Below are 24,559 nucleotides of genomic sequence, written 5' to 3' on the forward strand. Positions count from 1 at the left end.
TTAATTTCGTCTTTTCTTTCATGTTGATGATACCGATACTGTAGTTCTGAATTGATTTCATACAATACTGCATATAGTCAGCTTGAAATTCGGAGACCTCGGGATATTCTCCTCACTCTCCTCATTTCATTTTTTCCTCACTGCTCTTGTATATTACCTTCTGGCTGTTGGTCATATTTCCTTTTTCTTCCTACAATGGATCATACTGCAGCCGTGAAAGAAATATCAGAACGGGTTGCCGACTTCCACAGTCGCCAGCAACCGTTTCGTATACATCATGGTGCCACCAACAGCACTCGACCCTCCAACCGATCGCTCTCCAATACGGTCAGCACAGAGCCTCCCACCCGCATCCTCGAGATCGACGTCAACCGATGTACAGCTATAGTCGAGCCTAATGTCTCTATGGGTGCTCTGGTGGCTGCCACAAAGGCCCATGGCTTGGTCCCTTTGGTGGTTGTCGAGTTCCCAACCATCTCGGTTGGTGGCGGATTCAGGAACATCAGGGGAGAGTAGCTTTTTCCGTGAAGGATTCTTCGATCATACAGTCAATTGGATCGAAGTGGTCCTGGCAGATGGTCAGGTGGTAAAGGCATGCAACGACCGCGTCGAAACCAGTTCGGAACTGGCGGACAAACATTCGGACTTGTTCTGGGGCACTGCGTCTTCCTTTGGCACCTTGGGAGTGGTCACCCTATTGGAAATTCAATTGAAAAAGTCACAGCCATTGGTGGAACTGAAATACTACGTCACTTCCAACATGAAGGATGCGGTGCGCACCTTTGAAGAGGCTAGCGCTGATCCAAGCACTGAGTATCTGGACGGTATAGTCTATGCACGGGACAAAATCGTTGTTTGTGCTGGAAGACAAATCGAAACAACTTCTAGTATGAAGCTTTGACACTTCACTCGCCGACAAGATGATTGGTTCTATTTGCACGTCGAACGAATTTCTCAATCCAAGATCAACATCTCCGACCGAGAGAGTTCACCTCACATACCAGATGCAGTGGACTACATTCCTCTCACTGACTATCTTTTCCGTTATGATCGAGGTGGTTTCTGGGTTGCCCGTTATGCTTTTCACTACTTCTGTGTTCCATTCACCTTCTTTACCCGCTGGCTTCTCAACCGATTTATGCACACCCAGGTCATGTATCACGCCCTACACGTCAGCGGGCTTGCGCGTCGATGTATCATCCAAGATGTCGGTGTACCAACATCCACTGCTGCCGAGTTTCTGGACTGGCTGGACCACCCTGAAAACTTTGGACAATATCCGCTTTGGCTCTGTCCGCTACTACCAGGAAGTGCCGGAGGGTTGGAAGGAGCGTCGACTGATGACGCCAAGGGAGTCAATGTGGATATACACAGAGGACCCAACTCCTCAATTTTGGAATCTGGGGGCCTGCTGCTACCACGGATCAGGCCGGATTCGTGGCTCAAAATCGACAGCTTGAACACAAAGTTCACAATCTAGGTGGGAAGAAATGGCTACATGCACATACTTACTATACAGAAGACGAGTTTTGGAACATCTACAACAAGCTGGGTTATGGTTCTCTACGGGCAAAGTACCATGCACAGCATCTTCCATCGCTGTATGAGAAGGTCCGAATGCGCGAATCCGATCTCCCTAGTCCGCACCGGGGAGAGTTCGAGAGTGGGTGGAAGGGATCGGTAAAGCGTGCTCTTTGGGACGTCTGGCCATTTTGCGGTCTTTATGGGGTTTACAAGGCCTGGAGAGGAGGAGACTATCTATTGCAAAAAGAGATTCTCAAGAAGAAGACCGATTGAATAGGATAGCTCGAAAACATTGAGGGTATTGATGCATTACGTCCTGCCAGAAAAATCAGGCCATACAGCGCAGATGCATGATGCAAAATTGAACAGCAACCATGGCTAAGCTTAAGAGGACAAGAAAATTCCCGACACTAGAAGAAAATGGAAGAAGAACCCAAAAGAGAAGCTATTCGAAAGAAAAAAAAAACCGAAGCAAAGAGCATGCCTACTCTACCACAATGCGTCCTTCCAGTCGAGGAGAGATTCCCGACGTCCAGGCCGGAGTGAATTCCCCTTCGCCGTCCATAGTATTCAACGTTCTGCTCTGCAGACCGGCGTGCCGCATCCACTTTCGGACAACTCGCCGTGCAATTTGTAGACGATACTCCTCTTCAGCGGATGATTTTGCTGGCTGAGTGACGTAATTTGTGATTGGTCGCGAGGATGTGAGGATGTCTGGATCTTCATCTGAGTCGGAGTCCATGACATTGCTATTCGTCTCGCTTCCGGTGGTACCGTCGGTGCCCTGTTCGACTTCTTCGGGAAATCGACCATAATAGTATGCTGCCCGGGCTTTCCGTCGGACACTAGGCTGCGTGTTCGGTTTTTCGTCTGCTTTTTTCTCGGTTTTGGGAGACGCCGGTTTCAGCCAGCCTTCACCATGCAGATGGCGATGTACAGTGCCCCAGTGTCGGCCCAAGCTGGCGCTCCACCGGTTCCATTTCCCGAGTACTTTGAGACTTAAGAAATACTGCCGTAGGATTGTACTGATGAGCACACCGTTTTCCTCAGATACAAGCTCCTCCACATCACCACCTTCGGCCTGGATAAGCAATGACGTAAACCCGTCTTTCCCCCGGGCCATGTAGCCGCGTGTGGCAAGAAGATAGTCACGCTGTAAATCAATGGGCTCGCCACCAACACGAACGAATGTAATGCGGGACCCCGACGGTGCATCCAGTTTAAACCCGTAGTTGATATTAGATACTTGCGAGAATCGGCCCTCGAGCGCAGGAAGCTGACTAACCCCATTCTCGAGAGCAGCCAGCAATGCATGACCACGAACGCGCAACAAAACCACGGGGTCTTCGAAAGGGAAGCAGTTGAGCAGATCCTTCAGCTTCAGTATCCCCGGCGGGTAGATCTGATCGCCACGGATTGTACCGCCGGCCATCATGGCACAATCAGCCGCATAATAGAAGCGCATCAGGTCACAGACAAAATTACCCAAGTTAGATTCACGCTGCCGCACAGTGGAGAACCGGCCATCAAGCGGGCTGACTGTAAATCCGATTGGCTTGTCTAGCTTGGCCTTGAGGCTGGAAGTAAGCCGGGCTACCATTCCCACTGTATCAGGATCTTCGGGAATTGAGCGAACGACATCTCGCCGCACAATGTTAAAATCCCAACCAGGCAAACCGTCAGGTTTGCGGAAAGCTTCGATGTAACTCAACTGTTTAAAGTCAGTTCCTGACCGCATGACATGGATTCCGTTGACAACAGCGTGGGCATAGAAGTGATCATGGCCTCCGAGAATGATATCCACGAGGTCGGGTGATAGGTTATTGGCTAGCTTGTAGTCATTCGGTTCACGTTGGTGGGTGACAGCAACAACGAGGTCTGCTCCCTCATCTCGAAGCTGTTTCGCAAGCACCTGTGCTGTTTGAGATGCGGATTTATAGATCAGATCAGGCGGAAGAGAGTTTATTGTGCCGAGCCTAAGGTAGCGTAAGCAACGAATTAAAATCATCAGAATAGGCATTTCAGGAGCGCATACCATTCTCTTTCTCCAAGACCTAATACACCAATCTTGAGCCCATTAGACGAGGTCAACATGCGAGACTTTCCGCAGTCAGCTATTGGGGTTTCCTCTCCTAATGCCGGGTCAAGAACGTTCGCTAAAAGCCAAGGAAAATGACATTGGCTGGCCAAATGGCGGAATTGGACGACTCCAAAATCAAGATCATGATTCTAGATACCTAGATTAGCGGTGTACGTTTGGCTGGAGGATAGCTGGTTGCCATACTCACACCCACACACGCTACATCGGTGCCCACTGTGTTGAGGAATGGTACCATATGCCTGCCCTTTGTAACTGTACTTTCGATACTCGGGTTGAAAGCATCGCCGGAGAAGAAGGTCAGGATGTCAGGCTGCCCGGCGAACTGCGGGTGATAACGGTAGTGATTAACAAGGGATTGGAACCGAGACATCCCGCCGACAGGCTCTGCAGAGCCAGATCTATAATGAGATGATTTAACATCACTCCAAGTTGAAGTTTATCAAGGTAGAGGGAGGAAAGGAAAGAGAGATCACTGCATACTCGACGTGGTAGACATCATTGTAGTGGATCAGCCGTAGATCCGGGGACCCAGTTCGGCCAGTGGAGTAAGTGACGGAGAGACCGTCTGTTTCGATGTTTGACATGGAAGTCTCGATTTTATGTAAAAAAGAATAAAGAGATACTTAAAAGGAGGTTGGGTGGGGGGAAAGAGGAGAGGAAAGTGAAGAAGGGGGGGGGGGGGGGGGGGGGGGGGGAACACAAACATGAGGGGAAGCCGCGGCACTCCAAAGTTTATGCCTGAGTGCCTGGCAGATGCCTGAGGGTTTCAAGATTGGGTGGGATGTTGCCATAGTGATATTTTGAATATAGAAAAGCAAAAGAAAGACTAAAACGCCATGCATGAGGTATCCTAAATTTCAATAAAGAGAGTGATTTCACAGCTTTTGTTCCGCCACTGTCCATCGCCGTTTCGTTCCACCTTCACGATCACCCAATGGCTGAGCACTCCCCCATAGACCACGCTGAGACAGAGCCCGTTGTGGTAACTGCTTCGTCCAGCCCAGATCTGCAGATGGATCAAAGCTACCAGAGAGTGCTGAATCCTGACTGACCGGCCGGTCACCAAAGTTCGGCACAAGATTGTCCTCTGCATCGACTTTGCCAGTGGGTGACGAGATCGAGTTCCAAAGCCCAGAGGCACCTGGAGAATTAGGTGAACCAGTTGAGGGGCGTATTGCTAGCATCCATGCTCGAGGGCTAGTACTAGGTGGCCCATTTGTTACTGTTTCTTGAAGAAGAGATGGGCGAGCACCAAGACGATTCCGATAGGAAGGAACCGGAGGTGGTGAAAGTACAGGGACGGGTGATGACAGCGAGATGAGCTGCGAGGGGTTTATTCCCGGGCGCAGATGATCTGTCGACGCCACAAGCTGCAAGCAGTACTCTCGTGATACGGATTGATTCTCTGGGCCCGGAAATATAGGCGTATCACCCACGTCATGCATGGGTTTATTCACGCGATTACGTCGCACAGCCATGGTGAGTGAAGCTGTGTTAATATCGAGTAAGACTGAGTGCCCATTCAACGAACTAATCAAAGCATTGCAGTCCGCGCCATGTGTGATAATAACGAGGACCGTTTGTGCATTGCAGTCATTTACCTCGTTCGGCTCTGCTGTGAAACCGTGTTCAGATAGATCCTGTTCCCGGTACCAGTTAATCATGTGCTGAAATCCATTGTGCACCCGTTCGTGCATTGTACTCCATTCCTCGCCGAATTCGCCCCCTGTGCCCCAATAAGGCGTGCGCATGCTGTCCCACTGGTAGTCGATCCTCGCACATGCGTTTCGAGCATGAGCAACATATCCTGTAGGAATGGGATCCGAGGTGGAAACGGCGTAGGTGGGAGTTGGGGGTACGTAAAATGTGTCTAGAGTAGGCGGCAAGTCTGTTCTCAGGCGATCGAGAGATTTCTTTGCATGTTTGAGACGGATAGGGTTCTGGAGAGTACCATGAGTGCTGGCACGCTGGCGCTGGGATGTTGCAGAATGCAAGTGGTGGTCTTCAATAGCCGGCGAACTAGGGTGTGACTGGCTGCGCCAACCGCCAGGGAAGTGGCCCGACAACGCCCTTGCCAAACCATCGGTAGTTGGGATGACCTCGGCACGACGGAGTAATTCCCCTTTGGCGGACGCCACCATTCTGTCAGAGCCCGGCGGGGGTGTGATCTGGTCAAAGTAGTCGGGTGATAGCCACTCGCCCAGAAATGCGTCGACACGGAGCAGACATCGCTGGTCAGCGGGGGATGAAACTGTGGGGACAGTGGGAGCTGAACTAGTTGATTCGGATGCTTCTGTGTCCGAAGGTTGTTGGTGGATACCAGCACTAACTCCTATTGCAGTTTGCAGACATCGAAGGTAAGGAGAGGTATGGATAATGACGTTATATCGGCGGGACAGATCCGAAGATGCGGGGGTACGTTTTGCCTGTTTTTCCGAGGTCGGATAATGGCTGTGCTGATTCTCTGGATCTTCCCCAGTGAACTTTCGGGATCTTAAGAGACTTCCTATACGTACACCAAGTGCCCGGGATTGAATCCATCCACCGTAGGAAAGAGGTGGATCGAAAGGGCATGGAGAGGTCAAGTGCCAATCTTTGTCTGCAGCGTCAAGGCGGGCGCCATGTCTAAGCTAGTGAGAAGCGGAAGCAGTGCAAAAGAAGCAAGTACTCACCTGGCAATAAACACTATAGGTGGTGATTTTTTCATGAAGGTCAATATGTGTCCTTGGACCCCGCGTCACTTTTTTGTTCCGTCACTTTTGGTTCGCGGGGAAAATGCAGCTTTAACACTGTCTGATTGGGTTTGCAGAGCTTGAAACAAGATGGGAAATGGCGAAAAAGTTTTTATTAGAGAAGAAGCCCTATGGCTGATCAACCAGGCATCGCAACTACCATATTGAGACTAGCAATGAAAGAATGTAAAAGAAGAGCGAAGCGAAAGTTTTAAAGGGCCAGCCTGCGCAGCCTGGGGCAGCTGAGGCATGTGATGCTTACTAATAACCCCTCACCTAGGCCGAGGCCCCGATAAATAGCACAACGTTGAATGGTTATAAACTGAACATATGGACATATGGCATCCAATTCGATGGAAGGGGCTAGATTCAAATCTACTAGAATCTAACCTGTCTTTTAAAATACTTAGCAACCTATAAATTTGACTATGTTCGCATTTACGCCAACAAAAAGGACGACCGACTATAACTACCCGTAAATCTCCATCTCCCTCATTGGATATCTATAAGAGAATGCTGCCGAATGAATAAGAGCTCCTTTCGACCATTTTGAGAATTTCAGCTCACATTGACACAGATTTTGAATGGCAGGCCAGCATAGACCTCTTGTGTTAGTCGATCCTCGACAACACGGGACTTCATTTCCTATTCCAAAACTTTTTAAAAAAAAAGAAGATCGCCGGAAACTCGGAGACAATATCTATACAATGATAACCATGACAGAACGAGTAAAACAATTTGGCGATCGCCTTTACCCCAAATAGACATAGCCGCGCCGGAATGAGTAACCGATCGGGGCCAACTTCAGGGCCGCTTCCCTTATCTGATCTTCTATACTTGAGTAGCCTCCAAGTTCACTGTTCTTTTCTTTTTCTCAAGCTTCATATCCTAAGCTAGGGAGATAACTCAGATGGCAAACAAAAACATCCTTATTTTCATCTACTTGTCACCATGACGGACTTTGAGAAGGTTGCGAAAAATGTCCTGCCGGAGAAGTCTTGGGTTAATGCATCAAGCTCAGCTGCTACGGGCCTGTCAATGAAAACCAATCTCGATGATTGGTCTCTGATCAACTTTCGCCCTCGGATCTTGAGGAGTGTTGATTCAATGGATACTCGGAGGAACATCTTGGGCACACCTCTCAGTTCCCCTATTTCGTTTCGGCTATGGGTACACTGGGCAGCTCACACCCTGGCGCTGAACCCTTGCTGGTGAGAGGAGCGACCCGCAAAGGCATGCAAATTATGATCAGCACAGCATCCACGAAGCCGCTTGAGGAGATCATGGATGCTTATCTGGACGAACAACGGCTACTTGAAAATCAAAGCTCTTCAAGCTTGACATTCTAACTCTACGTGCATGTGGATCGGACAAGAGCCAACTCACTAATTCAAAGAGTCAAAGGAGCCGGATATCAAAGCTTGTGGCTGATAGTAGATAATTCAACGATAGGAAATCGTAGTGCAGATCGTTACCTCCAAAAAAGCTCGGCGCTGGTTTGGCCGAAAATGCAAGAGACAGTCACGGAGAGAACGACTTCACGCCAGAATTCGGAAGTTGGCAGGTTCCCGGTTCGGTAGATGGTGGTCTTACTTGGGTGGACTTGGACTGGATTTCGTCAGAATGGGATGGGCCACTGGTGCTCAGGGGGATTCAAAGTGTAGAGGACGTGAAGCTGGCTGTCCAACATGGTGTGCAAGGAATTCTGTTGAGCAACCGTGGAGGCAGGCAGATTCTTTTCGCCCCAAGCTCATTGATGCCGTTCTTAGACAATCGCACATACTACTCAGAGGCCTTCGACAAGCTCCAGGTGTTTGTTGACGGAGGTCTTCGCGATGGAGCAGACATCCTCAAGGCGTTGTGTCTCGGAACGACCGCTGTTGGAGTGGGCAGGCCTTAATAATACGCCCTCGCGGCATACGGCGCCGAGGAAGCGTAAAGATATACAGACAGTAAGTTGTAACTGGTGTTGAAATCAATTCCAAGCTTGCACAATTGCAGTCCTTGCCGAACTTGAAATCACCATGAAGATGCTTGGAGTCTCTTATATAGACCAATTGGGGCCAGATATGGTAGACACCAGCCGGCTAGCAAATGAAATGTGGCGACCCGTATTTGGAAAATCTAAGCTGTGAAAATGGCTCTTTGTGGATTCATTCATGATGACCAAAAGGACCATTGCATCATTTCTACCTGTGTACATAATTGAGATGGGCATATCAGAAATGCTATGCTCGATGTACAACCCATTCACACAGCACCCCAGCCACCACCACCAGGAGTATTGATCACAACCCGGTCGTGTGTCTTCATTGAGACAGTATTTTTGCCGCCGATGTTAATGCGGCGCTCAATTCCAGTGTCTCGATCCCGTGAGATCCACAAGTTGAATCCGGTCTGAGCATCCTGGCCACCTTTTAGTCCATAAGGCCGATGGACACGGCGCTCAGATAGAATCGAACATTGTATTGGGGATAGGAATTCGATATCACGAATCACTCCCTCACCACCAGGGTTCTTGCCCTGGCCACCAGAGCCCTCACGTAGGGTAAATTGGCGGAGCATTGTCGGATAGCGCTTCTCCAGGATTTCAGGATCGGTGATCCGCGTGTTGGTCATGTGAACATGTATACCAGACTCGCCCTTCCAAGTGGGGCCAGCACCACTTCCACCAGCGATAGTCTCGTAATATCCAAATCCTGGCTTGATGACAGCACCGGTGGACGGATCAACCTTGGCATCCGTCCCGAAGGTCAGGTTGTTACAGCAACCCTGAGACGCGGCACAAGCCTGGAAGGCTTTGAACACGACGTCAGTGATGCGCTGTGAGGTTACAACATTGCCACCAACCACGGCAGCAGTCTTGCTTGGTGACAAAATGCTGGATGATGGGACACGAATGTCAATTGGCGTCAGGCAACCCTGATTTAGTGGCACATCTGCATTGATCATGCAGCGTAGACAGTAGATGATGGCTGAATGGGTAATGGCAATGGGAGCGTTCCAGCTCCCATACACCTCAGGGCCTGTGCCCTCGAAGTCGAAGATAGCTGATCCATCGCCACCATCGATGGTGACCTTCAATCGAATAGGGGTGCCATCATCCATGTAGTCGACTGACTCCAATGGCTGGCCGTTGAACTTCTTGTATAGCTCCTTGAGAAGATTGCGCACAGCGGACTCGGCGGTTGCCTGTATGGCATACATGTACTTCTGCACGGTCTGAGTTCCATATTCGTTGAACAGAGTTTGAATCAAGCTGATTCCGCGAGTATTGGCGGCAATTTGGGCCTTCAGATCGGACAAATTGTCGCTGATGCAGCGTGCTCCAGCGCAGCCGGGGTATTGCGAGGGCTTTGTTACCAGCAACTCGATCAAACGTGGTTCATCCAAGATACCATCACTGACAATCTTCTCGCCTTCGATTGCCGCACCTTCTTGCCACAGCTCAGTGGATTTAGGAGGCATTGATCCAGGTAAAATGCCACCAATATCAGCGTGATGACCACGGGAAGCCACGTAAAACATGATCTCGGAGCCACCAGGTCGGTCAAAGACCGGTGTTATGACCTGTGAACATATCAGAATTTGATGACAGTAACCAATAAAATATCACTTACTGTGATATCGGGCAGGTGTGTGCCTCCGCAACTGGGGTGATTGGCCACCAGAACATCACCATCCTTCAAGTTGCCTAGCCACTTCTCATGCTGATATCGCACGGCAAATTGCATCGATCCGAGATGAACCGGAACGTGGGGTGCGTTAGCCACCAAACCTCCATCGGGGGAGAATAGAGCGCAAGAGAAATCCAGTCGCTCCTTGATGTTAGTCGAAACGGAGGTCTTCTGTAGCGTGCGACCCATCTGCTCAGCGATGGACATGAAGCGATGTCCAAAGATAGTAAGTCTAATGGGATCAATTTCCGATGACATTGCACTTCCGGAAAATGTTGGTTCGTCAATGAGATCGATGACAATGCAGGTGTCAAGCAGGTTTGCGACTGCATTAGGAGCCACGACAATGGTTTGGGTTTGATCAATGATTACAGCCGGTCCATAAATACGGGAATTCTTCTCCAATTCAGCAAGAAGGTAAACTGGTGTATCGATCCGACTTGACTGGCCAAAATAGGCAGAAGTGGTGTTGTTCGGAGCCGTCACTACATCTCGCATATTCGCTTCTTTCAGTTGAACCAAGGGACTTTGTTCGTTCCGCACCTTGGATGAAGCGATAGATCGCACTCGAACGTCATCAACAAGAACAGGTCGGTCAGAGTTGAAATTGAATTCACGGTGATGGCGAATACGGAATTCCTCCAGGAAATCTGCTGAGCTCTCGGGCTTCAGGATCATCAGACTGGTGTCAGAACCTTCGTAGCGCATGTTCAAGTATTGCTCATGGCGCACTTGAGTGGAAAAAAAGCCTTGAGATTCCATTTCCTTAGTTGCTGATGCTGACAAGCTATCGAGGTGTCGAAGAAGAGCAGATTGTGAAGACAGGTAGGTGGATGAAACGGGCTCCTGCGACTCCTTGACAACCTCTGCCAAAGCCAGGCCGTATGCCGACAGAACAGATGAGTACTTGTGAATGATGATACGGGAGATTCCGAGCGTTTTGGCTACTGAGCAAGCATGTTGGCCACCAGCACCTCCAAAGCATGCCAAATGGTGAGATGCGGTCTCAAAACCACGAGCCTCCGTGAGATTACGGATTGGTCGGGACATAGACTCATCCGCAACATTGAGGAAACCCAGTGCGACTTCCTCTGGGGAAAACTCCGACTGACCTTGCTGTCGGCGTTCAAAGTTGACTTTTTGTGTGAGTTCAATGAAAAGACGTGCAGTCGTTTCTGTATCCAGACCTTCGTCCTCATTAGGGCCGAAGATCTTCGGGAAGTACTCCGGTAGAAGACGGCCTAGGAACAAATTGGCGTCTGTCACTGTGAGAGGGCCCCCCTTTCGGTAGCATGCTGGACCAGGATGAGCACTCGCAGATTCAGGCCCAACATAGAATAAGCCATTGCGCCAAGTGAGAATGGAACCACCACCAGCAGCGACAGTGTTGATATCAAGCTGAGGGGACTGGATCATCACGCCTGCAACCTTGGATGCAAATACATGTTCAAGGTGACCATCAAATCTGGAGACATCTGTGCTAGTTCCACCCATATCGAAGCCAATGACGGGGATCTTCTCAGTGGGATCCCAACTAGTGACTGCAAAGCCGACCACGCCAGCTGCGGGGCCAGACAAGATCGCTTTTAGCCCGCTGAATTTGCGGAAATCGACCATTCCACCATCTGATTGCATGAACTCAAATCGGCAGTTCTGCTGACTCTCCAACCCACCTTCAAAGCTCGAAGATATGGAGTCGATATATGTCTTGATAACAGGTGTAAGATAGGCATCGGCGGCGGCCGACATGCTGCGAGGCACGATCTTGATCATGGGTTGAAGTTTTGAAGAGAGGGTGACCGAGAAGCCCATCTCTTGAGCAATCTCGCCGATTTGATGCTCGTGCTCAGGATATGCGTAAGAATGCAGTAGTGCCACAGAAATTGACAAAATTCCTTGCTCCTTCAGTCGTTGGAGCTCTGCCTTTACCTGAACGAGGTCTAGTTCTTGCACAATGCAGAATTTCTCGCCAGTAATTCCCTCTACCACCCGGCAATCGGAGAAGCAATCGCTATCAGCGGAAGGATGGCATGACAGCACACGTTCGTTTACTTCGACGACACTTTCCGGAAGTACTCCGGGGCGAGCCATTGAGAGATCAAAAATAGCCGGGCGGGATTGGTCGCCAATTTTTAATAAATCTCGAAACCCCTTGGTTGTGAAGAGTGCTGAGCGAGCGCCCTTGCGCTCGAGCAAGGCATTGGTTGCAACGGTTGTGCCCATGCGTAGACAACCAATGCGGTTGAGTTTCAATGGTTGACCTCGGGGATGTGGCTCCCCGGTGGCCAGTTCTAAAACCTGACGAATGCCCTCAGTCGGGGCATCTTGATAGTGAGAAGGATCGACAGATAGAAGTTTCAAAATAATATCGGGACGGCCAGGTTGAATCGCGTGGACATCAGTAAATGTGCCGCCGCGGTCGATAGAGATGGTGATCTTCTCTGAGTAAGACATTGGCGCTAATATGAGTTGCAGAATATGTGAGGTGGGTTTAAGAAGAGAAAAGGAAAGAACGACAAATAAGGATAGTCAGAAGGGAACTGGATTCAATCATACCATAGAGGTCATCCCGATATCCCAGCACATCTCCAATCATTGATGTCACGTGTCGGGCCGACACCTTCGCCGATAAGCTGCGGGGTTTTAGATTGAGGACGGAGGGGAAGATAGGACATATCTGATCTACTGATGTCCTGATGTACTGATCTACTGGCGATAAGAACAGTGATAGTTGGCAAGTTGTGGAGACATTTCAGAGCATTGGGGCCTCAGGCACTAACTCTGAAAATTCTCAGCATTAAGCACACATTGCAAGTAGAACTAGAGGATGGGTTTTGAGTATCTGTTTTCTCTTACCGCTTCAAAGTGTTCCCAATCCAGTCCGTGTCCGTGTCAATGTCGATTTGATCCAAAGCCCCTTCCCAGAGTGCTGGATCATCGTGTTGATCAAGCTTGAAAGCAACATCCCGGAAAGATGGGAGATCTGGCCGTTGTGGCCAGTTACAAGTGAGGAATTGCGAATCGGTGTAACAGGACCCTTTTGACTTGTAGCAAGAGACCTTGCCGCTTCGGTTTCCTTTTCTTCGGCTGGTCTAAGTCCAATGGCCGCCTGTAATTCCAACAGCAACGAGTGACGCGAGTCCAGATATGTATTTCCTCGATCCGCCATACTACGAAGAAGTTTCAGTGCGGTTTCCTTGGCCCAGGCGTTGATTTCATAAGGCGGACACGCGGCTTTCACCATAACCAGCAGCAGTGCAGCAGAGAGGATGCATTCACCGTCAATGTATCCATAGGTAGCTAAAGGTTCGCTTGATTAGACGATTTCATAACAAAAAGTTGGCGTTGTGTAGCGATCGCGTACCAATGAGATTATATTTTGCAAATGCATCCATGACTACTGTAGTTGCTCGCACAGCCGTGATGCAGCTGTCAATTATGGCAACGGTATCGAGGGACAACCCTTCTTTCCAAGCATCTGTGGCGGATCCAAGCGCTTCCGCGTCGAGTCGTCGTTGGATGACATAGAAGACCAATGGGCGTGCAGTCATGTTCATACACGAGTAAAAATGCAAGTTGATTGAGACGGATTCACATATGTGTATGGAGTGTAGTGAAATCGATCCGGAGCCGGTCTGGTACTGGTCGCAGCCAGCCAGAAAGGTCATTTGTGATATTCTGGGCAGAAGCAATGAGGCTGGATCCGGATCCAAATTTCTCTCTATCGATCTCTGATGTGGCCATCTATGTCAGCTTGGCAGCGCGGAAAAGAATAGGGAGGGGTTTAACCTTCCCCAATCCGTCCCAGTATATGGGATATTTGTGTATAATGGGTAAGAACGGTTGATACCTATGGATCGAAGGTTGGTCCACCCTAGATAGAAAAAACCGAATTGGCTAATACACAACTATACCATGGAAGGAAGCACAACAAAGTTGTGGGCCAAGTTATCCCGATGTCTTTTATCGTGAACTGTAATAGGATTATTAGGCTTGACCGAGAGTAGCTTGTCCATGACGTGAGACTTTTATTCAGAAACAAGAAATTGGCCAAATTAGCGGTACAAGCTGTAAATAGACCACCAAGCACAACGTCGACGGTTTCGATCTGATTCACTTATTGAGGGATCGGACACCTCTTGATGTAGGCCTAGGGAGATAGCCATGCGCAGAGCAAGTCCGATCTAACGTTGATGGCCCTACGGCGGAAGGCCAATGGATGTACCATGTACGTAAAGAAAGGCAGCGTCCCGTCTGTTCAGATTCTGCATATAGTATGCCACATAGCATAGTACCTCAACGAAGAGAATCGAGCCCTCCGTGGACATCTGGCAAGAAACGTAATGCATGCTTGAAATACTTGAAGCCGGGAGGACCTTCCTCGCCAATCCACTGATTCACACTGTACATCAAGCCAAAAGAAATAACCAGCCGTGTCTGACAGTATACTATACAAGACTCACGATGTGAAAAATCGAATAGTTGGCGATAGACTAGATCAAGCCGCGCTTCAAACTCCGAGGGTTAAATAAAGAAGAAGATTGTGCCGAGGTAAGCAAATTGCACCCAGAATAGTCGCTTGGCAAACTCGAAAGGTGGTTATTGAGGCAACAAGCCACCAGCTGGCCTTCTCAATGATAACGGGTCATTGTAAAGTGGGCGCACATCCCATGCAAGGTTTATGGAGCCGGGGTTGAGCCGTTTCGCGAGATGCGTGGTGGACGAGGCATCCACGGAATCTAAAGAAAGTTGGCAGAAAGATGGTAGAAACTACTTTTTCTTCTACCTTAATACGTACGATATTCTCCCAACCGATTTAAGAAAAAAATGTCTATCCCTTTGTATCACCAGTCGTCGAGTTCTGGTGGACCCTCATCACTGTAGCGATTTGATATCGATTGCTCATCTGACAATGTCGGATAGTTACCTTCTATCCTAGTAGGGTTAAATTGTGCCCAGATGACTACCTAGGCGCTTATGAGCCTACCTCGTGATGCGGAAGCTTGCGATTGCAGTTGACGAGAGTAGCGGCAAAGAGATGTCAGCATTGGCTCTCTTCAAAGACCTTGGATCGACTTCGCCTCTCCGTTATGGAGATTCACTTTTCAGCCTCTGAATATACACATGCTGCACAAGGGTGGGGTGGATTGCCAGCGCAGCGAGTTTTTCTAGGAGGGCAGCGGTTACAGGCTACCATTGACCTTCTCCTGTGATCTTCTGCCCGGTGTGAGATATAATTCTACGGGTTTTCCTGATGTGAGATCCTCGACATGTTTGATCTGTCCGATCTGCATAGATAGATGAGACGTGGAAGACAGTCCACAGCGGGACAGAAAGCCACGGATTCTCCACTTGTCTTGTCAGCCCGACCTCCCCCTAGATGGTACGATAAAAGTCACCTACACATGTAAATATATTACTCAATTTGTGAGACTATCCATGGGTACGGTGTCTAAGTTCAAAACAGATGGTGCATTTTGATATTTTTTTAGGACTTTCAGGCTTCTTTGGAGAGGCTCATTGCTTTCACACGCCACCCCCACATGCATTCTGCGTTATCTCCAGAGTTAGGCCGTTGAATATGACCAAGAATGAAAACAAACTCGAAAGAGGTGATCAAAATATAGCCACGCCATTTTGTGACTTACAACCTCACCGAGAACCCGATGAAGGTGGCGAGTTAGGAATAGGAGTGGAATTTGTGACACATTCACCGGCACGCCACTAAAGAAAAAAGCTCCAGCGACCTCTATTCCGACATTCCTGGCTGAGTTCGAGATCAAAGAATTTCCCGATTGGGACACCGCAGTATGTATGGCCTTTGGAGGATTCTACCCCAATCACAGGAGGTGCTACAATAGTCGGCCAGTTGCTGACATTGAGCCTGGGACAGCTATTCTTGCGCTCGAGTCCAACCCCTGCGGATCAACAAGATGATAACCCGGTCGACATGTGGTATTCTGACTAACAGCTACCTCTTGGAGTACAGAGGCTGAGATTGACCGGGTTTCAAGAAGCAATTAACAAGCAATTCACATCTTTCCTACTTGCCGCTGCTCAGCCTGAATCCAAGAGAATGCCTCGTCCAGCGATATCGCCATTTTCAACCCATACTGAAGGAAGATCAAAGATAATCGAGGGTTTAAGTGTTGTTTTCGCCAAGATATCTTAAATTTGGGTCAAGATCATTCAAAAACAAGAAAACGTTGCATCTCATGATTTAATCATAGGAACTCGATGAGATCAGACCTGCGGGAATATATATTCAAGGGGAATTTGAAATTTGACAACTTCAACTTTGGTGGTAGGAGCCAGGGAGCGAAAAATTCAAATCGATCACTATAGAGGCACCGAGATTTTCATGTGTTAGATTTCTACCACTATGGGATGCAAGGCTACATACATAATAACTTGTGTATACATAGATCACGGAGCACGTGATGCGTAGACACATGACGGGCATTCCTCGCACGGCATTTCTCTCTGTTGCTGTGGTAGCGCGATTTTTCTCTTTTTTTAAAAAAAACTCCCCACATACCTGTGGACCCTTGTGAGCCAGTTGCAGATTCAGAATTCAGCCCCCCCAAGAAGATGCGATCGTCTCCTGACGCCTTGTCGTCATCCCGGCAGTTGCCACCCAACCGCTGTGATTGCTTGGCAGAGAGGCCTTTCGCAGGTGCTTGCAAGCATGGATTACTCTGTCCTCCGGACTCCATACAGTGATCCAAGATTAGTTCCCCAGGGGGGTGTCTCAGATGGTACAAGGGATGTGTAACAATTTACACAAATAATAATTGGGGGAGTCCGTGATGGGTCATGGGAGACGGCTGTTGACCAATGTTATGGCGCATTGCATCGTCGACCCGCAGCTTTTTACATGTTCGACAAGTTATGTACAGTCGCAGCAAGGCTCGAATCACAGAGTCAGATTCATACCCGTACAAAATCCGGGAGAAGAACATTTGAAAATATGAGGAAAAAAAACAATCAAGGGGATTATTCAATCGGGGTTGATCTTGCAGCCCCCGATCGTTATGCGATGCATACGCAGGGGAAAAGCGGTTGCCAACAATATGTATGTGTCTTGTCTTGGACGGCTCCACGGTGGATCCTCAGAAAGGGTGGATAACGAACAACAATTGCTGATGTGCTGGGGTTCCACCTTAGTCGCCCTTTTACAGCCCGTATCGTTGGCACCTCCAATCAAATTCTGCACCAAAAATATCTCCTGGATAGATGGCATCTGGAGTTCTCCTTCGCACATCTCTTCTTTGAACCTCCACCATCTATTCACCTCTACTGGGGTTTCACATTGTTTGTCACATAGGTTTGATCACTGGATAGGTCGTCTGCCTTGCTTTCAACCTACCTGACGAGCTTATTGCTGCACAGTTGCGCTGTTGCCATTGACGCGCCGGATCATACTTGGAATTGAAACTTCTAACCTGGATTTTGCTTTTGATTGTTGAGATACAATCATATGAGATAGAGTTCTATTCCTATTTCATTAGAGCGGTTTCACCAGAGCCGGAAAACGAACACAAAAGTCACGCATAATGTCTCTTCCTCAGAGAGGCACATCGCCTCACTCACCTCACTCACCTCACTCACCTCATTTACCTATTTCACCCCCTTCTGGCATCTCATCTCATTCACCTCAGACGAGCGAGGCTGGCATGTATGGTCAACGAGAGGTGTGTGACAAGTCACTCGGAACAGAAGAAGAAACCTATCAATAAAGCAACGGATGCTAAAACAATCTGTTCAGCAGCAAGCGTACGGCTACGAGGAGAAACCCGAGAACATCGACAGCCAGCAGTCTTTGCTCTACCGTAGCCAGCCTAGCCCACTCAATGCTTCCTTCGATGACCGATATACCTCGACCGATTCCCTACGTCGCTACACACTACAGGATCCCGGAGTCACCATCTTCCCCGATGGTCCATACCAGGAGTCCTTAGGAGGACTCAACCATCGCTCGGGTACTCAATCACCGATGTCGGAGACTGCCTCGGAAGCCTGGCAGAACCGACAGGCACCTGGGTCAGGACTGCGGCGGTATGCTACTCGAAAGATCAAGCTGGTCCAAGGTTCTGTGCTTAGTGTCGACTACCCGGTCCCGAGTGCCATTCAGAACGCGATTCAGAAGGAGTACCGGGAATCGGAGGAGGGTTTCCCAGAAGAATTTACCCATCTGCGTTGTTAGTCTTCGCGTAAAATGTTGGTGATGGGAATGGAGCTGATTGCATTCAGATACTGCGGCCACCTGTGATCCCGACGAGTTCACCCTACGCAACGGATACAATCTGCGACCGGCCATGTACAACCGACACACCGAGCTTCTGATTGCCATCACCTATTACAACGAAGATAAAGTCCTGACGGCACGCACGCTCCACGGTGTCATGCAGAATATTCGCGACATCGTCAAGTTGAAGAAGTCCGAATTCTGGAATAAAGGTGGCCCCGCCTGGCAAAAGATCGTGTGCACCTTGATTTTTGATGGTATCGATCCTTGCGACAAAAACACTCTCGACTTGTTGGCCACAGTTGGTATCTACCAGGATGGTATCATGAAGCGGTCCGTCGATGGCCGGGAAACCGTCGCACACATAGTGAGTTCCTACACCCCTCCTGGTTTAGCCTGTCAAAACCATAATCCCTCTATCCCGGTATGTCTATAGTCGAAGAAAAATCCATTAACAAGACCTCCCTATGCAGTTTGAGTACACCACCCAACTCTCTGTCACATCCAACCAACAATTGATTCGGCCTCAGGGCAACGAGTCGTCAAACCTTCCTCCTGTGCAAATGATCTTTTGCCTGAAGCAAAAAAACAGTAAAAAGATCAACTCCCACCGCTGGCTCTTCAATGGTTTCAGTCGAATCCTAAACCCTGAAGTGGTGATCCTTATTGACGCCGGAACCAAGCCGGGAAAGAAATCACTTCTTGCTTTGTGGGAATCCTTCTACAATGATAAGAACTTAGGTGGATCTTGCGGTGAGATTCACGCAATGTTAGGAAAAGGATGGAAGAACCTGATGAATCCCCTTGTCGCCGCACAGAATTTTGAGTATAAGATCTCAAATATTCTTGACAAACCGCTAGAGAGTGCCTTCGGGTACGTTAGCGTGTTACCGGGTGCCTTTTCCGCCTACCGCTATCGTGCTATTATGGGTCGTCCCTTGGAGCAGTACTTCCACGGCGATCATACACTGTCTAAGCAGTTAGGTAAGAAGGGTATTGAGGGTATGAACATCTTCAAGAAGAATATGTTTCTTGCTGAGGACCGTATCTTATGTTTCGAGCTCGTGGCAAAGGCTGGATTCAAATGGCATCTGACCTACGTGAAGGCTTCAAAGGGCGAGACTGATGTGCCAGAAGGGGCAGCTGAGTTTATCAGCCAGCGCCGTCGTTGGTTGAACGGTTCGTTCGCCGCCAGTTTATATTCTATGATGCATTTCGGGCGGATTTATAAGAGCGGCCACAACATCCTGCGCCTATTTTTCCTCCATATCCAGATGATATACAACTTCATGGGTCTTGTCATGACCTGGTTCTCTCTCGGTATGCCTCAAATCGTTCGTTCTTTAGTGAATATTCATACTAACTTGTCACGACATAGCTTCGTTCTGGTTGACTACTACTGTTATCATGGATCTTGTCGGAACTCCTAGTGATTCTAACAAGAACAAAGGATGGCCTTTCGGTAATGAAGCCTCGCCAATCGTGAACAACTTCCTGAAGTACGGATACGTGTTCTTCTTGATGCTGCAGTTCATCCTAGCGCTGGGAAATCGACCGAAAGGGTAAGTCTGAATCTGAAGGAAGTGCCCCACCGCGAAAAATCTGACCTTCCATACAGTTCACGTCTCGCATACACGCTGTCGTTCCTCTACTTCAGCATCCTTCAAATTTACATCATCGTCCTATCGTTCTATCTTGTCAAGAGCGCCTTTACTGGAGGCACACTTGATTTCTCTCTCGACGAAGGTGTTGGCCACTTCCTCAAATCTTTCTTCGGCTCTGACGGGGCCGGTATTGTCCTGATCGCTTTGGTTTCGACTTATGGGATTTACTTCCTCGCAAGTTTCTTGTATATGGATCCCTGGCATATGTTTACATCCTCCTGGGCGTACTTTGCTGGCATGACCTGTTCAATCAACATTCTAATGGTCTACGCTTTCTGTAACTGGCATGATGTTTCCTGGGGTACCAAGGGCTCTGATAAGGGCGACTCGCTTCCCGTCGTTGAGACGAAGAAGGATGAAGCCAAGTCCAATTTCATCGAAGAAGTTGACAAACCGCAGGCCGATATTGATAGTCAGTTTGAATCGACGGTCAAGCGAGCGCTAGAGCCTTACGTTGCGCCTGAAGATAATGACGAACCCAGCATGGACGATGGTTATAAGGCTTTCCGAACTAACCTGGTGTTGATATGGATTTTCAGCAACCTGATCCTTGCACTGTGCATCACCAGTGAAGGAATCACCCGTCTTTGTCTCACGGTATGTATTTTGTCTGACTCTAGGCTCGGGACTCAACTAAAAACCCTAGAATACTTCTACCATTCGCACCTCCAAATACTTCGCCGCTATCCTGTGGACGACCGCCGGTCTGTCTATTTTCCGCTTTATTGGATCCCTCTGGTTCCTGGGCAAGTCTGGTATCCTATGCTGTGTCTCTCGCCGTTGAACCCTCTAATAATTGCTTGTTGTATATTCCTTTGGCCGGCGGTGGTTTTCTCTGTCCCTGTTTTGATTGACATTTTGTTGGTAAGATGTTTCACGCCCTTGTATTCCCCACGTTTGCAACCGCAACGCTATCGAAGACTTTTCTTGGGGCTTGAATACGCAGTGGAAAAGAGAAGAAGGGGTGTTGCATTGGTTTTGAATCTCTGACAGACCTAATTTACTATTCTGACAATGCGTTGAAGGGGTACCATTTGGCTACACTATTGTCCTTTTTCCCCTTCTCCCCGCGCTTTCCCAACTTTTCGCCTCCCCATATGCACCCATATCGGACATCGATGATCAATTAACATACGATTCTACAATGTACTTAATGAATTCGACCCGGATCTCTGAGACGCAGAGTAGCCAAAATCTCATTTTCTTTACCTATAATCACTGCCACTTTTCAACATGTGTCTAGGCTGTTGGGGGACCTATGAGGAACGAAACCAAAGCTCTGATCATAGGATTCTGACAGGTCCTTACATAGATCAAGGAAGCCATTGCCAATTGCCCAGGTGTTAGCCTGGTTTCCCCCTGCACCTGTGCTTTGGCCTCGCATTTTCCATCTGCACGCCAGCGTCATTGACGAATGCCTCCCCGCATCAACGTTGTTATCTCTTATGACTGATCACTCCAATAATCCTGGATTAAATCTCCGGCAAGTGTCTACTGAAGAAATGCGGTGACTCATTCCACCTGGAGGAAGAAGACATGCCCCCACGCGCCATTTTTCAGGCCACCAATGTCACCAACTTTTTATTGGGATTGGCATTGTTTGATCTAGCCTTTTAAGACCGACAAGCGCATTGATCATGTCATTTCGGTGGGTATCTTGGAAATAGAGAATTGGCTTGCGATTTCACTAACGCTGGAGACCGTCCGCCAGGTAAGCTATTATTAGGCATAAGACCGCGGAGTAGACATGTCAAGCGTATCACTCTACGATGTCTCATAGCCCTTAATCGGAAGGGGGCCGTAGCTATATAAATAGAGGTATGTATAGTTCGAATCTGATTGGGTTTTGATTTCTCGAGCTCGAAGACGAGATTGTGAAATCTTGAAGGGCATTTATAATTAATAGTCAACGCGATCTATCGTATATGGAACTGGACCAAACGAACAAAGCAAAAGACGAGGCAATGCACATGGGAAGGCGTCAATTCCAAAAGACTGGACCTGTTCCCTTTCTATGATCGATAGCTTGGATTATTTGAACGACTCCCTTGTGTGAACACGGTCAACGTCGTAAGGGTTGGCTTCATATGTAGGCACCCGATGAATGGAAGGGGTGGCATCGGTGGAAGTGCACGAAAGAGTGTGATGAATTGACTGAACGTCCACGGGGGTCTCCTTGCTGTGAGGGAGCGATGCGATGGTGTCGTTTGCCAATGTAGGGGGGGAAGTTTCAGGCTTAGTCTCGACAGGCTCCTCGGCGGCCTTTTGCATGCCCCGAAGAAGATTTTGAACAAAGGCCTCAGACTGCGCAGAGTACTTGCAGTGCTTTCGGATGGACAGTCCATACTTATAGAGCAGGAAGGGGAAAGGTACACATGCAAGAGCCAAGAACGCCGGAACACAGGAGGCCCAATGAATTCCCAAGTTTTCGTACATGTATTTGGTGAACAGCGGGAATGCAAATCCGAACATCGATCGCAGTAGCGTGTTGGCTGCCAAGACAGAAGCCGCAAAGATGGTGTAAGCATCGATCAGGTAGTTGAAGACACTGAGGAAGACGAGCAACATTCCAAAGCCGAACGGAACTCCAGCAGCGACGCTCACCAGCCAGTGGACGGATGGAGAGTTGGTCCATGCAAACCAAAAAAGTCCTATCGGCAGGGCGATAGAGCCTATCATACACGGCGGAAGGCGGGCTTCTGGAGGCGCATAGCCACCGTTCTTCTGCAGGAGTTTCGCGTAGCGCTTATTCTCGGGAATTGAATACGCAACGGCACCAATCATACCCATCATGACACCGATAAAAGCTAAGCCGCCGACACCTTGATTCCATCCACGGTGGAGCTGATATACAATCGGGAAGGCGCCAAAAAGCATGTAGAGGGTTCCGTAGATGATAGCAAGGTAGATCGAGAGCAGCAACACGATGGGTTCTTGAAGAAGAAGTATCATGGGTCGTGAGAGAGAGATTTTCAAGGCGGCTTTCAATGTGAGACGCCCTTGGTCGATATCTAACTTGCTGAGGTACACCTGACCTGTGAGCTTCGAGAGAGTTTTTGCACGCTGGCGAAGCAGAACGGGGGCATAGGTTTCCGGCTTCAACGCAGCTCCTAAGACCCACATGACAGCACAGAGGATACCTAAGAGACCCATCACCCATTTCCAGCCTCCGCTTGACATACCCAGGAAGCCACCCGCGATAGGCCCAATGACTGGTCCTAGGAACGGAGCCAACGCGAAGGCCGATAAGGCCAGTCCTCGATCACGAGCCATGAACATGTCGGCGATGACACCGCCTGAATTGGTGAGGGGCGAGGAGCCGAAAGCACCGGACAAGAATCGGAAGATCAGTAGGGTCGTCATATTCTTCGCGCCCGTACACGCGGCACAAAATATGGTCAACCCGCAGTAGGTTGTGACGAAGACAAGTTGACGACCGAAGATTTCACTCATCGGGGCCCAAATCAAAGGACCCAGGGCAAAGCCCAGTACGTAGAGGGACACACCCAATGTTGCAACCTCGGTAGTTGCGCCAAATCGTTCTTGAATTTCAATAATACCACCAGTATAGGCGGACGAGACCAGAGCGACGACCAAAGTCTCGATGGCAGCGACCACGGTGATAAACCATTTCCTGGACGTTTTTAATTGAAGGGGGTTTCGAAAGTCCTTGGGCATCCATTCCACGACATAGGGATCTTGTTCGGTCCCGGAGCCGGCATAAGGGTGATCAGCAACTTCTTGGGTGATGGCACCGGGATTGAGGACGAGTCTCCAGAAGGGAATGGAGTTTGGCAACTGTAGAGAGTTGGTAGACTCGGAGACCTCCATTGTTGAAACACAGAGATCACCAGGATGAGGATAGATCTGTGTAAATTTTATAAAGGTCCAAGATCAAAAAGAGAAAAAAAAAAAAAAAAAATTTAACAGAGATTCCCCAAGTCTGAAGAGACTGCAGGATGACTTATTATTATTATAATTATTATTTTCTATAAAAAAAAATATATGTTGTACTTCATATCGGAGAGACTGCTTGTTTTAGTTCTGGTGGAGGGGGGACATTTAAAGTAATCAGCTGTAATCCGCTGCATAGAAACCCCATTAAAGACCCCATCAGAGAAAACAAGTAGGAACAGTTCTTTCATTGGCTTTGAGATCCTTCGAGATCCCGACTATCTCCACTTAGTCCCGGCCCGATCAGTAATCCATTTCTCTCGGCCAGGCCGATGTGGAAGAGTTTTTCAATTTTTTTTCATTTTTTTTTTTTTTTTTTTTTCAAAGAGCCGAGGTTGTTTGAGAAGGTTCACATTGTGCAGTTAGGGCTATCTCGCCTCTTTTCTTCTCTTCTTCTTCTTCTTTTTTTTTTTGCCAAGTCCCAGAACGATACGGAGTACCTCCGGAAGTCTCACTAACAACTCAACGGAGTATCTACGGAGTATTTCCCCCTCTATCATTTATTTATATATGGTGTGGCTGATCACTGAGCTAATCTCAAATGCCTATTGGGCCGATTAGGGTGTGATATATATATTGCATAATGTACGGAGTGCATATGCACTCCATACTTAGCGCTGTTAGCCGCTGGAGACAACACCTTGGTAACTGACCCATCG

At 48.7% G+C, this 24,559-nt stretch overlaps 7 protein-coding genes across 7 annotated transcripts; 3 read left to right on the forward strand and 4 right to left on the reverse strand.

Annotated features, from left to right (window-relative positions):
- Positions 1–195: 195 nt before the first annotated feature.
- Positions 196–1,480, forward strand: Pdw03_1210 (FAD-binding, type 2; the record flags this gene model as incomplete). The annotated part of the gene is made up of 3 exons (XM_066099838.1): positions 196–480; positions 584–824; positions 921–1,480. 3 exons carry the CDS (start codon positions 196–198, stop codon positions 1,478–1,480), a joined length of 1,086 nt encoding a protein of 361 aa, XP_065957565.1.
- A 528-nt stretch (positions 1,481–2,008) lies between these two features.
- Pdw03_1211 (5'-nucleotidase, putative) lies at positions 2,009–4,209 on the reverse strand (the record flags this gene model as incomplete). The annotated part of the gene is made up of 4 exons (XM_014679461.1): positions 2,009–3,500; positions 3,560–3,753; positions 3,813–4,023; positions 4,106–4,209. The coding sequence occupies 4 exons, from the start codon at positions 4,207–4,209 to the stop codon at positions 2,009–2,011; spliced, it is 2,001 nt and encodes a 666-aa protein (XP_014534947.1).
- A 291-nt stretch (positions 4,210–4,500) lies between these two features.
- On the reverse strand, positions 4,501–6,332 carry Pdw03_1212 (Histidine phosphatase superfamily, clade-1; the record flags this gene model as incomplete). Its single annotated transcript, XM_014679462.2, has 2 exons — positions 4,501–6,250; positions 6,298–6,332. 2 exons carry the CDS (start codon positions 6,330–6,332, stop codon positions 4,501–4,503), a joined length of 1,785 nt encoding a protein of 594 aa, XP_014534948.2.
- Positions 6,333–8,607: 2,275 nt separating this feature from the next.
- On the reverse strand, positions 8,608–13,585 carry Pdw03_1213 (5-oxo-L-prolinase, putative; the record flags this gene model as incomplete). Its single annotated transcript, XM_014679464.2, has 6 exons — positions 8,608–9,927; positions 9,978–12,493; positions 12,591–12,667; positions 12,891–12,985; positions 13,039–13,334; positions 13,399–13,585. The coding sequence occupies 6 exons, from the start codon at positions 13,583–13,585 to the stop codon at positions 8,608–8,610; spliced, it is 4,491 nt and encodes a 1,496-aa protein (XP_014534950.2).
- A 3,483-nt stretch (positions 13,586–17,068) lies between these two features.
- Positions 17,069–17,361, forward strand: Pdw03_1214 (uncharacterized protein; the record flags this gene model as incomplete). Its single annotated transcript, XM_066099839.1, has 2 exons — positions 17,069–17,109; positions 17,202–17,361. 2 exons carry the CDS (start codon positions 17,069–17,071, stop codon positions 17,359–17,361), a joined length of 201 nt encoding a protein of 66 aa, XP_065957566.1.
- Positions 17,362–17,710: 349 nt separating this feature from the next.
- Pdw03_1215 (CHS3) lies at positions 17,711–20,730 on the forward strand (the record flags this gene model as incomplete). The annotated part of the gene is made up of 7 exons (XM_066099840.1): positions 17,711–17,728; positions 17,803–18,235; positions 18,288–18,649; positions 18,756–19,602; positions 19,661–19,844; positions 19,901–20,543; positions 20,593–20,730. The coding sequence occupies 7 exons, from the start codon at positions 17,711–17,713 to the stop codon at positions 20,728–20,730; spliced, it is 2,625 nt and encodes an 874-aa protein (XP_065957567.1).
- Positions 20,731–21,977: 1,247 nt separating this feature from the next.
- On the reverse strand, positions 21,978–23,777 carry Pdw03_1216 (MFS multidrug transporter, putative; the record flags this gene model as incomplete). The annotated part of the gene is made up of 1 exon (XM_014679467.1): positions 21,978–23,777. The coding sequence occupies one exon, from the start codon at positions 23,775–23,777 to the stop codon at positions 21,978–21,980; it is 1,800 nt and encodes a 599-aa protein (XP_014534953.1).
- Between the last annotated feature and the right edge of the window lie 782 nt (positions 23,778–24,559).

The sequence above is a fragment of the Penicillium digitatum genome, chromosome 4, assembly GCF_016767815.1.
Source record: "Penicillium digitatum chromosome 4, complete sequence".
NCBI classification, from domain to species: domain Eukaryota; kingdom Fungi; phylum Ascomycota; class Eurotiomycetes; order Eurotiales; family Aspergillaceae; genus Penicillium; species Penicillium digitatum.